Raw genomic sequence first — 13,753 nt, 5'->3', positions numbered from 1 at the left:
GGATAGACAGAGTTATTACGGGCCAGTCAGCCTACCCTCGGTGGTGGGAAAATAATTGGAAAAAGTTCTGAGGGAAAGGTTGAATCTTCATTTAAAAATACACAGATTAAACAAGGACAGTCAGCATGGATTTGTTAAGGGAAAGTCATGTCTGACTAACTTGATTGAATTTTTTTAGGAAGGAGCAAGGAGGGTCGATGAAGATAGTGTGTTTGATGTAGTGTATATGGATTTTAACAAGGCTTTTGATAAGGTCCCACATGGCAGACTAGTCATGAAAGTGAAAGCCCATGGAATCCAGGACACAATGGCAAGTTGGATTCAAAATTGGCTCAGCGGCAGGAAGCAAAGGTAATAGTTGATGGGTGTTTTTGTGACTGGAAGAATGTTTCCAGTGAGGTTCAGCAGGGTTCAGTACTAGATCCCTTGCTTTTTGTGGTATATATCAATAATTTAGACTTAAGAAGTTTGCAGATGATACTAAAATTGGCTGTGTGGTTGATAATGAAGAAGAATGCTGCGGATTGCAGGAAGATATCAATCAACTAATCAGGTGGCAGAACAGTGGCAAATTGAATTTAATCCAGAGAAGTGTGAGTTAATGCATTTGGGGAGGGCTAACAAGGAGAGGGAATACACATTAAATGGTAGGATACTGAGAAGTGTAGAAGAACAAAGGGACCTTAGAGTACATATCCACAGATCCCTGAAGGTAGCAGCCAGGTAGATAAGGTGGTTAAGAAGGCATACAGAATACTTGCCTTCATCAGTGGAGGCATAGAATAGAAGGGTTTATGCTTGAACTGTATAAAACACTAGTTGGGCCACAGCTAGTGCACTGTCTGTAGTTCTGGTCACCACATTACAGGAAAGATGTGATTGCAGTAGAGAGGGTACAGAGAAGATTTACGAGGATGTTGCCTGCACTGGAGAATTTTAGCTATGAGGAAAGATTGGATAGCTGGGTTTGTTTCCTTTCAAACAGAGGCGAGACCTTTTTGAGGTGTATAAAATTATGAGGGGCCGAGATAGAGTGAATAGAAAGGACCTATTTCCCTTAGCAGAGGGGTCAACAACTAGGGAGCATAAATTTAAAATAATTGGTAGGTGGTTTAGAGGGGATATGATGGGAAATTCCTTCACCCAGAGGGTGGTGGGGGTCTGGAACTCACTGCCTGAAAGGATGGCTGAGGCAGAAACCCTCACCACATTTAAAAAGTACACGGATATGCACTTAAAGTGCTGTAACCTACAGGGCTATGGACCAAGAGCTGGTAAGTGGGATTAGGCTGGATAGATCTTTGTCAGCCAACGCGAACATGATGGGCCGAAATGGCCTCCTTTCATGCTGTAAAATTTCTGTGATTCAGTGAGTGTGGTGCAATGTGTTCAGGTGATGTGGCTGCCATATTTGAATAGCATGGCAGTGTGTGCAAGGTGTGCAAGCTGTGAGATGTGGGTAATGAAGCTTGCAGCAGTGGTAAGTGTGAACGGGTGAGGTGAAGTTATGAAGGTGAGGAGTCCTGTTGGATAGAGATTGTTAGTAGTGAGTGATGGGGGTGTTGTGTATTGAGCATTGTGTGAGGCTAGAGGTGTAGTTGGTGGGAGATGGCATTTGAAGATTAATTCATTCACCTTGACCGCTCATATGAAGTGACTGCACTTCTTGCAGCACTGCATCCAGGTCCTCAGGTTTGACTTTTGGTAGTGACCACCACAGCTACATGCTCATACTACCTTCGCAGAGTTTGTCTGGAGAGCCGCCTAGCCCCCTGTGGATAGAGGACCTCTCTACTCCTGTTCACCTTCTCCAAGAAGGCCTCCAGTGCTGTGTCTCAGAATCTTGGAGCACACTCTCACCCCTGTTGCGCCATTAGTCATTCTTCTTGCAGGTCAGCCTCTCTTCCCCAGCCGCTTCCAAGACCTCCTCCAGCTAGAAGAGGTGCAGGCTGGCTTTAAGTAATACATGGTAGCTTTATGTGGTACTTGTCTCTCACAAACTTGCTGAGGCGTGCAGCCACTCAACAGCGCAATTAACGCTGGGCCGCAAGCTACAATCATCTAAATTGGCAAGCAACATGAAGTTTGTGCGCTGCCTGGATCAGAACCAATAGGAGCAGGTTAATCGTGCATCTTGATCCCCATGCCCATTTTCGGGGGCATCGAATTTAGCCCCCATCGAATCATACAGCACAGAAGGAAGCCATTTGGCCCATCATGCTTGTGCCAGCTCTTTGAAAGAGCTAGCCAATTAGTACCACTTCCCTGCTCTTTCTTCAGCACCTGAACATCCGTATCCGAACTTACTTCATCCGTTGTTATATTTGCTTTTTTCCCACCAATTTTCTCCCTTCTCTCCCTTCCTCATCTCACACTTTTGATTATGCTTGCTTACTTTTCCTGAGTTGTGTGGCCATTCTTCACATGCAAATCTAATCAGAGAGCATCACCAGGGATCATAACCCAGTGTGATACAGCCCTCAGCATGAGTCACTGGATAGCATTCAGAAAGGAAAACTCCAGCCATGCCTTTGCAGCCAACTCCAAGCCATCTGAAGTGTCCTACCTCCCTGCACAAGTCCCAGTCTAATCCCACCCCCTGAGCTTCAGGCTCTGGCTCCCAGTTCTTTCCCTTCCAGCTTTTGCTGAGAAGGGCACCTCCATTAGTTAGATCTCACCATTTCCTGAATTGAATACTCGTGCGGTGCGAGCGAGAGTTCTATTCTCAAGGCTACGATCCTCGGTGTACATGTAATTGGCACGTGGATCTCCAGCATTCGTTGGTGAGGGAATTTATTATAGTATTTCACATTTATATTTAATTTGGAAAACCTGAAGACCACAGAAGATGAACTCATATTTTTGAACTCTACTTAATCAAATGTATTGTATCTCCTCATTCCAGGGCCCCAAAGGACCAGATGGCATTGCCTCCATGAAAGTAGGTCATTTTGTACGTGTGTAAAATGTGTTTACAGTTGATACACTTTATGTAATGTTTGTTTTGTAAACGATACTTTTCTACTTTTTGTCACAGCCATGTGAATTCATATCGTACATTCAGAAGAATTGCCGTAAGTACGCTCTTGAAATTGACTGCAAACTCTAAATTTCTATCACAACATTTCTGAGAGGAAAAATTTTGAAAAGCTGGCCTAACTTGTGATTAAAAGCGGGTGACTCTCAGAGATGTTCGAACAAATTGAGAAGTCAGACATTGCATACTTCAGAGAATGATTAATGCTCTTAAATCTTTTGGCGTATTTTTCTCCTAAACATGTCTGTAAGCAGTAATAGAACGGAAGTAGTGTTATCATGGACTAAGGTGTTGTTGCAGGTTATAATGCTGAAGTCATCGATAACCTGACAGCCCAGACTCTCCATTTACTTTCAACAGTTTAATGTGGCATCAAAGTAGTGATCTGCCTTCTCTTCACAACTGGTTTACATAGAAACATAGAAACATAGAAAATAGGTGCAAGAGTAGGCCATTTGGCCCATCAAGCCTGCACCACCATTTAATAAGATCATGGCTGATCACTCACCTCAGTACCACTTTCCTGCTTTCTCTCCATATTCCTTAATCCCGTTAGCCGTAAGGGCCACATCTAACTCCCTCTTGAATATATCCAATGAACTGGCATCAACACCTCTCTGCTGTAGGGAATTCCACAGGTTAACAACTCTCTGAGTGAAGAAGTTTCTCCACATCTCAGTCCTAAATGGCTTACCCCTTATCCTACGACAATGTCCGCTGGTTCTGGACTTCCCCAACATCGGGAACATTCTTCCTGCATCTAACCTGTCCAGTCCCGTCAGAATTTTATATGTTTCTCTGAGATCCCCACTCATCCTTCTAAACTCCAGTGAATACAGGCCCAGTCGATCCAGTCGCTCCTCATATGTCAGTCCTGCCATCCCGGGAATCGTTCTGGTGACCCTTCGCTGCACTCCCTGAATAGCAAGAACATCCTTCCTCAGATTAGGAGACCAAAACTGAACACAATATTCCAGGTGAGGCCTCACTAAGGCCCTGTACACAACTGCAGTAAGCTCCCTGCTCCTATACTCAACTCCCCTAGCTATGAAGGCCAACATACCATTTGCCTTCTTCACCCCTTGCTGTACCTGTATGCCAACTTTCAATGACTGATGTACCATGACACCCAAGTCTTGTTGCACCTCCCCTTTTTCTAATCTGCCGTCATTCAGATAATATTCTGCCTTCGTGTTTTTGCCACCAAAGTGGATAACCTCACATTTATCCACATTATGGCCATGCGTTTGTCCACTCACCTAACCTATCCAAGTCCCCCTGCAGCCTTTTAGCGTCCTCCTCATAGCTCACACTGCCACCCAGCTTAGTGTCATCTGCAATCTTGGAGATATTACACTCAATTCCTTCATCTAAATCATTAATGTAAATAGCTGGGGTCCCAGCATGAGCCCTGCGGCACCCCACTAGCCACTGCCTGCCATTCTGAAAAGGACACGTTTATCCTGACTCTCTGCTTCCTGTCTGCCAACCAGTTCTCTATCCACGTTAGTACAATACCCCTAATACCATGTGCTTTAATTTTGCACGCCAATCTCTTGTGTGGGACCTTGTCAAAAGCTTTTTGAAAGTCCAAATACACCACATCCATTGGTTCTCCCTTGTCCACTCCACCAGTTACATCCTCAAAAAATTTTAGAAGATTTGTCAAGCATGATTTCCCTTTCATAAATCCATGCCGACTTGGACCAATCTGTCACTGCTTTCCAAATACGCTGCTATTTCATCTTTAATATTTGATTCCAATATTTTCCCCACTACCGATGTCAGGCTAACCAGTCTATAATTACCCATTTTCTCTCTCCCTCCTTTCTTAAAAAGTGGTGTTACATTAGCTACCCTCCAGTCCATCGGAACTGATCCAGAGTCAATTGTAGAAAATTGTTGTGTGTGGAGAATGAGTCAGACTGAACACTGTGAGCTCAAAGTAAAGTGTGACCGTAGTCTTTTATTGCAGGTCTTCAGAGTGCCTCTCCAACCTGTGAAGTCTCCTTAAATACCTGTGCTCACAAGGGATTGTGGGATCCCTTGGGACTCCAGGGGATGAGCCCTCTGGTGGCTGTACAGAGTAAATACAAGTCCACATATATAACAACACTCCCCCCCCCCCCCACCACCACAGTCAATAGTGCAACTATTTACAATGTGAGTCGATCTGGGGTCCTTCTTGCCCTGGTTGATCGTCTCGGTATGAAAGCTGCTGTTGTTGAATCATTTGTTGGGCCCTCGTTAGGCTGCTGTGCAGCTGGCCTTGCTGGGCTGCCTGGTGTGTTGGGCCCTGCAGGGCTGCTGTCGATGATGGGTTCTGCTTCGTGGTCAACCGTGGTGCCGGTTGCCACTGGTGTGTATGCTGGGGGATCAAAAAAGGTAGGGTCCAAGGTGGGTTGCTCAGGATAGTCCGTGAATCTGAGTTTGATTTGGTCCAAGTGTTACCGGTGAATGAGTCCATTTGAAAGTTTGACCCGAAACACCCTGCTCCCCTCTTTGGCCACGACAGTTCTGGGAAGCCACTTGGTACCTTGTCCATAATTTAATACAAATACAGGATCATTGATTTCAATCTCGCGTGACACATTTGCGCTATCATGGTATGCACTTTGTTAAAGCTCCTGCACTCTACCTGTTCATGTAGATCAGGGTGAACTAACGAGAGCCTTGTCATAAGTGCTTTATTCATGAGCAGTTCAGCAGGTGGGATCCCAGTGAGTGACTGAGGTCTCGTGCGGTAGCTTAGCAGGACTCGGGATAGGCGAGTCTGCAGTGAGCCTTCAGTTACCCTCTTCCAGCCTTTCTTGGATGGTTTGCACTGCTCTCTCTGCCTGACCAGTGGAAGCTTGTTTAAACATGGCAGATCTGACATGTTTGATCCCGTGACGGGTCATGAATTCTTTGAACTCAGCACAGGTAAAACATGGCGCGTTGTCGCTCACCAGGACATCGGGTAAGCCGTGAGTAGCAAACATGGCCCACAGGCTTTCAGTTGTGGCAGCGGACGTGATAACTGACATTATCTCACATTCAATCCACTTGGAGTATGCGTCTACAACCACAAGGAACATTTTATCCAAGAACGGGCCTGCATAGTCAACGTGTACCCTAGACCACGGTTTGGAGGGCCAAGATCATAAACTTAGCGGCGCCTCCATGGGTACATTGCTTAACTGCGAGCATGTATTACATCTGTGAACGCAGGACTCTTAAGTCCGCATCGATACTGGGCCACCACACGTGGGATCTGGCTATCGCTTTCATCATCACGATGCCTGGGTGGGTACAGTGGAGGTCATTGATGAAGGTGTCTCTGCCCTTCTTGGGGACCACTACTCGATTGCCCCACAGAAGACAGTCTGCCTGTATAGACATTTCATCTATGCGCCGCTGGAACAGCTTTATCTCTTCCTGCATTTCCACTGGGACACTGAAGCACACAGCTTTTGACGAGTGATAATAAGGGGTCCTGGCTTGTCCAGGTTTTGAACTGCCAGTCAGTGACGGGTGATTGCTCACTCTAAAATGCTTCCATAACCATGGCTAGATCTGCAGGCTGCGCCATTTCCACTTCCTTGGTGGGCAATGGCAGCCTACTGAGAGCATCGGCACAGTTTTCTGAGCCTGGCCTGTGGCGGATGGCGTAGTTGTATGCGGACAACGTGAGCGCCCATCTCTGGATGCGGGCCGATGCGTTGGTATTTATCCCTTTACTCTTGGAAGTGGCTTATGGTCAGTTTCCAATTCAAATTTTAGCCCAAACAGGTATTGATGCATTTTCTTTACCCCATAGACACACGCTAACGCTTCTTTTTCAAACATGCTGCAGGCTCTCTCAGCCTTAGACAGACTCCTGGATGCATAAGCAACCGGTTGCAGTTTCCCGAAATCATTAGCTTGTTGCAATGCATGCCCGACGCCATATGACAATGCATCACATGCTCGTACCAAACGCTTACATGGATCATACAACACAAGCAATTTGTTTGAGCATAACAATTTTCTCGCTTTTACAAAGGCATTTTCTTGGCTTTTTCCCCAAACCCATTCACCCCCTTTTCGTAATAAGACATGTAGTGGTTCTAACATTGTGCTGAGACGTGGTAAGAAGTGAACAAAGTAGTTCAAGAGTCCCAGAAACGACCGCAGCTCCATCACGTTCTGTGGCCTCGGTACATTCTCGATTGCCTCCGTCTTCGCATTGGTGGGCCTGATGCCGTCCGCCGCAATCCTCCTTCCGAAGAACTCCACTTCAGGTGCCAGGAAAATGCACTTTGAGCGTTTTAACCTGAGCTCCTCGTGGTTGAGTCGACTAAGAACCTCCTCCAGATTCTGCAGCTGCTCGACTGTGTTCTGACCTGTGACCAAGATGTCGTCCTGGAAGACCACAGTGTGCGGGACAGACTTCAGTAAACTTTCCATGTTTCTCTGGAATATCGCCGCCACTGATCGGATTCCAAACGGGCATCTGTTATAAACAAAAAGTCCTTTGTGCGTATTGATGCAGGTGAGGGCCTTCAGTGATTCCTCCAGTTACTGCATCATGTAGGCTGAAGTCAGATCCAGCTTTGTGAACGTCTTTGCTCCCGCCAGCGTTGCAAAGAGGTCGTCGATCTTTGGTAGTGGGTATTGGTCCTGCAGGGAGAAACGATTGATAGTTACTTTGTAATCGCCACAGATTCTGATGGTGCCGTCTCCCTTGAGGACTGAGACAATAGGACTGGCCCACTCGCTGAACTCAATCGGTGAAATGATGCACTCTCTTTGCAGCCGGTCTAGCTCAATCTCTACCCTTTCTCTCATCATGTACGGTACTGCTCTCGCCTTGTGATGGATGGGTCGCGCCCCCGGAATTAGGTGGATCTGCACTTTTGCTCCTTGGAATTTCCCGATACCTGGTTCGAACAGCGAAGGAAATTTGATTAAGACCTGGGCACACGAAGTGTCGTCAGCGGGCGATAGCGCTCGGATGTCGTCCCAGTTCCAGCGTATCTTTCCCAGCAAGCTCCTGCCGAGCAGCGTGGGACCATCGCCCGGTACCACCCAGAATGGCAGCTTGTGTACCGCTCCATTGTAGGAGCGGCCTTGGAAATAGCGGACGCATTGAGAGTCATTTTCCAACATTCCATAGACTCTGGATCAGTTCCGATGGAGTGGAGGTTACCAATGTAACCCCACTTTTTTAAAAAGGAGGGGGAGAGAAAACAGGAAATTATAGACCGGTCAGCCTGACATCGGTAGTGGGTAAAATGATGGAATCAATTATTAAGGATGTCATAGCAGCGCATTTGGAAAGAGGTGACATGATAGGTCCAAGTCAGCATGGATTTGTGAAAGGGAAATCATGCTTGACAAATCTTCTGGAATTTTTTGAGGATGTTTCCAGTAGAGTGGACAAGGGAGAACCAGTTGATGTGGTATATTTGGACTTTCAGAAGGCTTTCGATAAGATCCCACACAAGAGATTAATGTGCAAAGTTAAAGCATATGGGATTGGGGGTAGTGTGCTGACGTGGATTGAGAACTGGTTGGCAGACAGGAAGCAAAGAGTAGGAGTAAATGGGTACTTTTCAGAATGGCAGGCAGTGACTAGTGGGGTACCGCAAGGATCTGTGCTGGGGCCCCAGCTGTTTACATTGTACATTAATGATTTAGACGAGGGGATTAAATGTAGTATCTCCAAATTTGCGGATGACACTAAGTTGGGTGGCAGTGTGAGCTGTGAGGAGGATGCTATGAGGCTGCAGAGTGACTTGGATAGGTTAGGTGAGTGGGCAAATGCATGGCAGATGAAGTATAATGTGGATAAATGTGAGGTTATCCACGTTGGTGGTAAAAACAGAGAGACAGACTATTATCTGAATGGTGACAGATTAGGAAAAGGGAGGTGTAACGAGACCTGGGTGTCATGGTACATCAGTCATTGAAGTTTGGCATGCAGGGACAGCAGGCGGTTAAGAAAGCAAATGGCATGTTGGCCTTCATAGTGAGGGGATTTGAGTACAGGGGCAGGGAGGTGTTACTACAGTTGTACAGGGCCTTGGTGAGGCCACACCTGGAGTATTGTGTACAGTTTAGGTCTCCTAACTTGAGGAAGGACATTCTTGCTATTGAGGGAGTGCAGCGAAGGTTCACCAGACTCATTCCCGGGATGGCGGGACTGACCTATCAAGAAAGACTGGATCAACTGGGCTTGTATTCACTGGAGTTCAGAAGAATGAGAGGAGATCTCATAGAAACGTTTAAAATTCTGACGGGTTTAGACAGGTTGGATGCAGGAAGAATGTTCCCAATGTTGGGGAAGTCCAGAACCAGGGGTCACAGTCTAAGGATAAGGGGTAAGCCATTTAGGACCGACCTGAGGAGAAACTTCTTCACCCAGAGAGTGGTGAACCTGTGGAATTCTCTACCACAGAAAATGTTGAGACCAATTCATTAAATATATTCAAAAAGGAGTTAGATATAGTCCGTACTACTAGGGGGATCAAGGGGTATGGCGAGAAAGCAGGAATGGGGTACTGAAGTTGCATGTTCAGCCATGAACTCGTTAAATGCCGGTGCAGGCTCAAAGGGCCGAATGGCCTACTCCTGCACCTATTTTCTATGTTTCTATGAGACCTTTATGGTAGCATTGCCGATTACAGGAATCAGTTCTTTTGTGTAAGTTCTTAGTTTCGTGCGAACTGAGCTAAGACTGGCCTTGAGGCCTTGTTGCACCACAATCTTTCAAAAGTCTTTTTGCCCATGATGGACTGGCTCGTGCCCGTGTCCAGCTCCATTGACACTGGGAGTCCATTTAGTTCAACATTCAGCATTATCAGAGAACAATTCGTGGTGAATGTGTGCACCCTATGTACCTCTGCCTCCTGGATCCGAGGCTCTGGTTCATCGTGATCCTCCGTGGATCTGTCCTCCTCTGCAACGTGGTGGTTTGCAGGTTTAACAGGCTTAGCAGCTCGCCTGCACACTTGTTGGAGGTGTCCCATTGTTCCACAGCCCTTGTAAACATACTCTTTGAATCGGCATGAATGGAAACGATGATCACCCCCATCATCTACGGATGTGCAGCTGCAGGTATGTGTGACCTGCCCTGTATGTTACGATTCGAAAACAACATTACTTTGTTCACAGTACTTGTAGCAGCACTTGTGTGCTGAGAGATTTGCTTCGTATTGTCACTGGTGGCAATGAACGCCTGGGCTATCGCTATGGCCTTACTCAAGGTTGGGGTCTCTACAGTCAAAAGTTTGCGAAGTATGGTTTCGTGGCTGATGCCAAGTACGAAAAAGTCTCTGAGCATGTGTTCCAAATGTCCTTCAAATTCGCAATGTCCTGCAAGGCGTCTTAGCTCGGCGACATAACTCGCCACTTTCTGGCCTTCAGACCTTTTGTAGGTGTAGAACCGGTACCTCGCCATCAGAACGTTTTCCTTCGGCTTCAAATGCTCTCGGACCAGTGTGCACAAATCGTCGTACGATTTCTCAGTGCGTTTTGCTGGAGTGAGTAGATTCTTCACGAGGCCATACGTTGGTGCCCCACAGACAGTGAGGAGGATTGCCCTTCGTTTGGCAGCACTCTCTTCCCCATCTAGCTCGTTGGCCATGAAGCATTGGTCGAGTCGCTCCACAAAAGTTTCCCAATTATCTCCCTCCGAAAATTTCTCCAGGATGCCCACTGTTCTCTGCACCTTTGGGTTCTCTATCTGTATCTAGTCGCCAGTTGTTGTGTATGGAGAATGAGTCAGACTGAACACTGTGAGCTCAAAGTAAAGTGTGACCTTAGTTTTTTATTGCAGGTCTCCAGAGTGCCTCTCCAATCTGTGAAGCCTCCTTAAATACCTGTGCTCTCAAGAGATTATGGGATCCCTTGGGACTCCAGGTGATGAGCCCTCTGGTGGCTGTACAGAGTAAATACAAGTCCACATAGAAAACAAAAATGATCAACATTGCATCCACAATTTCTAGGGCCACTTCCTTAAGTACTCCCAGTCCCCGGGGATTTATCAGCCTTCAATCCCATCAATTTCCCTAACACATTTTCCCGCCAAATAAGGATTTCCTTCAGTTCCTCCTTACTAGACCCTCGGTCCCCTAGTAATTCCTGGTAGTGGTAGATGTCACAGCTGTGCCTGCGGGGATTTGGCTTGTATCATTTTTCCTTGGGTAACATTTGATTTTTTAGCATGGGATGTCCTGTAGCAAGAAGCTGAAGAGAAGATAGCAGTGAGAGTATAACCAAATTGAGCCTGTATAAAGAGAGGGGAAGGCCTTGTGAATATGTTTCTTTCATGATTACCTCGAGCGTAGAATGGTGCAGCTCGTCTTATTAAATAGGTTCACGTTTTTAGTCAGAGTTGTATGTGCAGAATAGGAGATATCAACAACAACTTGCATTTATATAGTTTCTTTTGCATAGAAAAATTTCCCAAGGCATTTCACAAAGGTGTAATCCAAAAGAAAATGGATTCTGAGCCAAAGAAGGCGATATTAGGAAGGGTGGCCAAAAGCTTGGTCAACGACATGGGTTTTTAGGGAGGGTCTTAAAGGAGTATACAAGCTACGCTAAATATGAACTAAATTCTGGAATTACTATATCATCAAATATTAACACTCTTGATGTATTTTGTACCTACAGCTTGTTCGCAAAGTAAGTAATTTCTTTCTGGTTTTATAATAGCCAACTAGCCATTCCTTTTGAATTTGTCTCTCACTAGAATAAATTACATTTTTAAATATTAAACTTCTTTGCATTGTTCCAGGAAGAGGAGAGTGCCCTGCATACCCCACGGAGCTGGCATTCGCTCTGGACATGTCTGCAGATGTCACACGATCTATATTTGAAAGGATGAAGGGAATTGTAATTAATCTTCTGCAGGATATTAACATCTCTGAAAGCAACTGTCCCACCGGTGCTCGTGTGGCGGTTCTGACATACAATAATGAAGCAAGGCCTTTCATTCGATTTTCAGACTTTAGGAAAAAACACTTACTTCTGAAAAAAATAGAGGCACTAGGACATGAACGATCAAACAGAAAACGGAATATTGGCATTGGTATGCAGTCTGTTGCAAGAAACACTTTTAAACGAATTCGTAATGGTGTCCTTGTGAGGAAAATAGCTGTGTTTATCACTAATGGTGTATCCAAAGACACTGAGGCTATAGCTACAGCTGCCTTGCAGTTCAGTGCTTTAGGTATCATTCCAGTCATCATCTCCTTTAAAGACATCCCAGAAGTAAAACGGACTTTCAGGGTAAGAAAACTATTTCCTCATTTGTTACATTCCATAACAGTGTGTAAGATGAGGAATCAGCCTGGATACTGAGGCATGTACAAAAGACAATCCCATCATGTCTCATTATAGGGTGTGTGTCAGTCCCAAGTGTGCATGAGATATAAGCTGGTATAAAATTATGCACTATCTTTAGTAATATGTACTTTATATTCTACATTAGCAGAGCTGCCAGAAGACTTCGGGGAGCGGGGGGGGGAACTTTAACGTGGGTTTGGGTGCAGCTGGGGGTGAAATCCCGAAAATGTGGACGTGTCGGGAAGCCGGCTCCAAGTCACCGATTTCCGTATTTAAGTGCAGCGCGTTAGGCTCCGTGTGAGCAACCCCCTCGTGAGAGGCTGGGTATCAATTTTAGTACATTAATCGCTCAATGACAACCATATTAATGTGTGTTTTGGAGTTTAGCTTTGGGTCCATGGGTTTCCTGGGCTTCCTGGAACTCGCCAGTGAAAGCAAAGGAAGAAGAACATGGCAATTGAGGGGGTTGAATCCATGACAGGCAAACATGTCAACAGGTACTGAGTACTCACAGCTGCTTTCTTACCTGCTTGTGTGTGAGAGTTTGTTCACAGTGCTTGTGCTGAGAGGTTATTTTTCGCACTTTAGAGGCATCATCTCCACTTTGGAGCTCTATTCTATCATATCAGCATGGGTGCCGCTTATGCTGTTACTTTGGACCTCAGTTGATGCCCAAGATGACCACCAGCAGCAGCACAGACCTGCAGCTCCACAGAAGAGAGGGCGGTATAGCTGTGGCTCAGTGGGTAGTACACTCGCCTCAGAGTCAGAAGATTGTAGGCTCAGGTCCCACCCCAGGGACTTGAGTATATGAATCGAGGCCGACACTCCAGTGCAGTACTGAGGGAGTACTGATGCACCCCTGAGTGCATCTCGCTCTCCAACCAGTATTCTGTTCTGAGTACTGGTTGGGGTGATGGTTCCTCTGGGGATTGCAGGCAGAGCCAAGTCCACGGCACCAAGGGTGGCTCAGCTGCACGGGGGGGAAGGAAGAAGAGTAGAAGAGCTATAGTGAGAGGGGATTCGATAGTCAGGGGAGCAGACAGGCGTTTCTGCGGCCGCAGACTTGACTCCAGGACGGTATGTTGCCTCCCTGGTGCCAGGGACAAGGATGCAAGGATGTCACTGAGCAGCTGCAGGGTATTCTAGGGGGAGAGGGTGAACAGCCAGAGGTTGTGGTCCATATCTTTACCAATGACCTAAGTAGCAAGAGGAATGAGGTCCTGCAAGCAGATTTGAGGGAGCTAGCAGAGAGTTTAACAAGCAGAACCTAAAAGGTAGTAATCTCCAGCTTACTCCTGGTGCCACATGCTAGTGAGCACAGAAATAGGAGGATAGAGCAGATGAATGCATGGCTGGAGAGATGCTGCAGGAGGGAAGGCTTTAGATTCCTGAGGCATT

General features: G+C 46.3%; 1 protein-coding gene across 1 annotated transcript in view; it reads left to right on the top strand.

Annotated features, from left to right (window-relative positions):
• LOC139264065 (collagen alpha-6(VI) chain-like) overlaps nt 1–13,753 on the top strand; it is a 177,596-nt gene that overhangs the window by 145,992 nt on the left and 17,851 nt on the right. The window contains exons 30-33 of the mRNA XM_070880163.1: nt 2,906–2,941; nt 3,038–3,074; nt 11,678–11,689; nt 11,802–12,295. Coding sequence (XP_070736264.1) covers nt 2,906–2,941; nt 3,038–3,074; nt 11,678–11,689; nt 11,802–12,295 — 579 coding nt within the window. The remainder of the gene's footprint in view (nt 1–2,905; nt 2,942–3,037; nt 3,075–11,677; nt 11,690–11,801; nt 12,296–13,753) is intronic.

This window comes from Pristiophorus japonicus, chromosome 5, assembly GCF_044704955.1.
Source record: "Pristiophorus japonicus isolate sPriJap1 chromosome 5, sPriJap1.hap1, whole genome shotgun sequence".
Classification (NCBI taxonomy): Eukaryota; Metazoa; Chordata; class Chondrichthyes; family Pristiophoridae; genus Pristiophorus; species Pristiophorus japonicus.
Note: the sequence above shows the minus strand (reverse complement) of the source record. Positions and strands in the feature narration are given on the sequence as shown.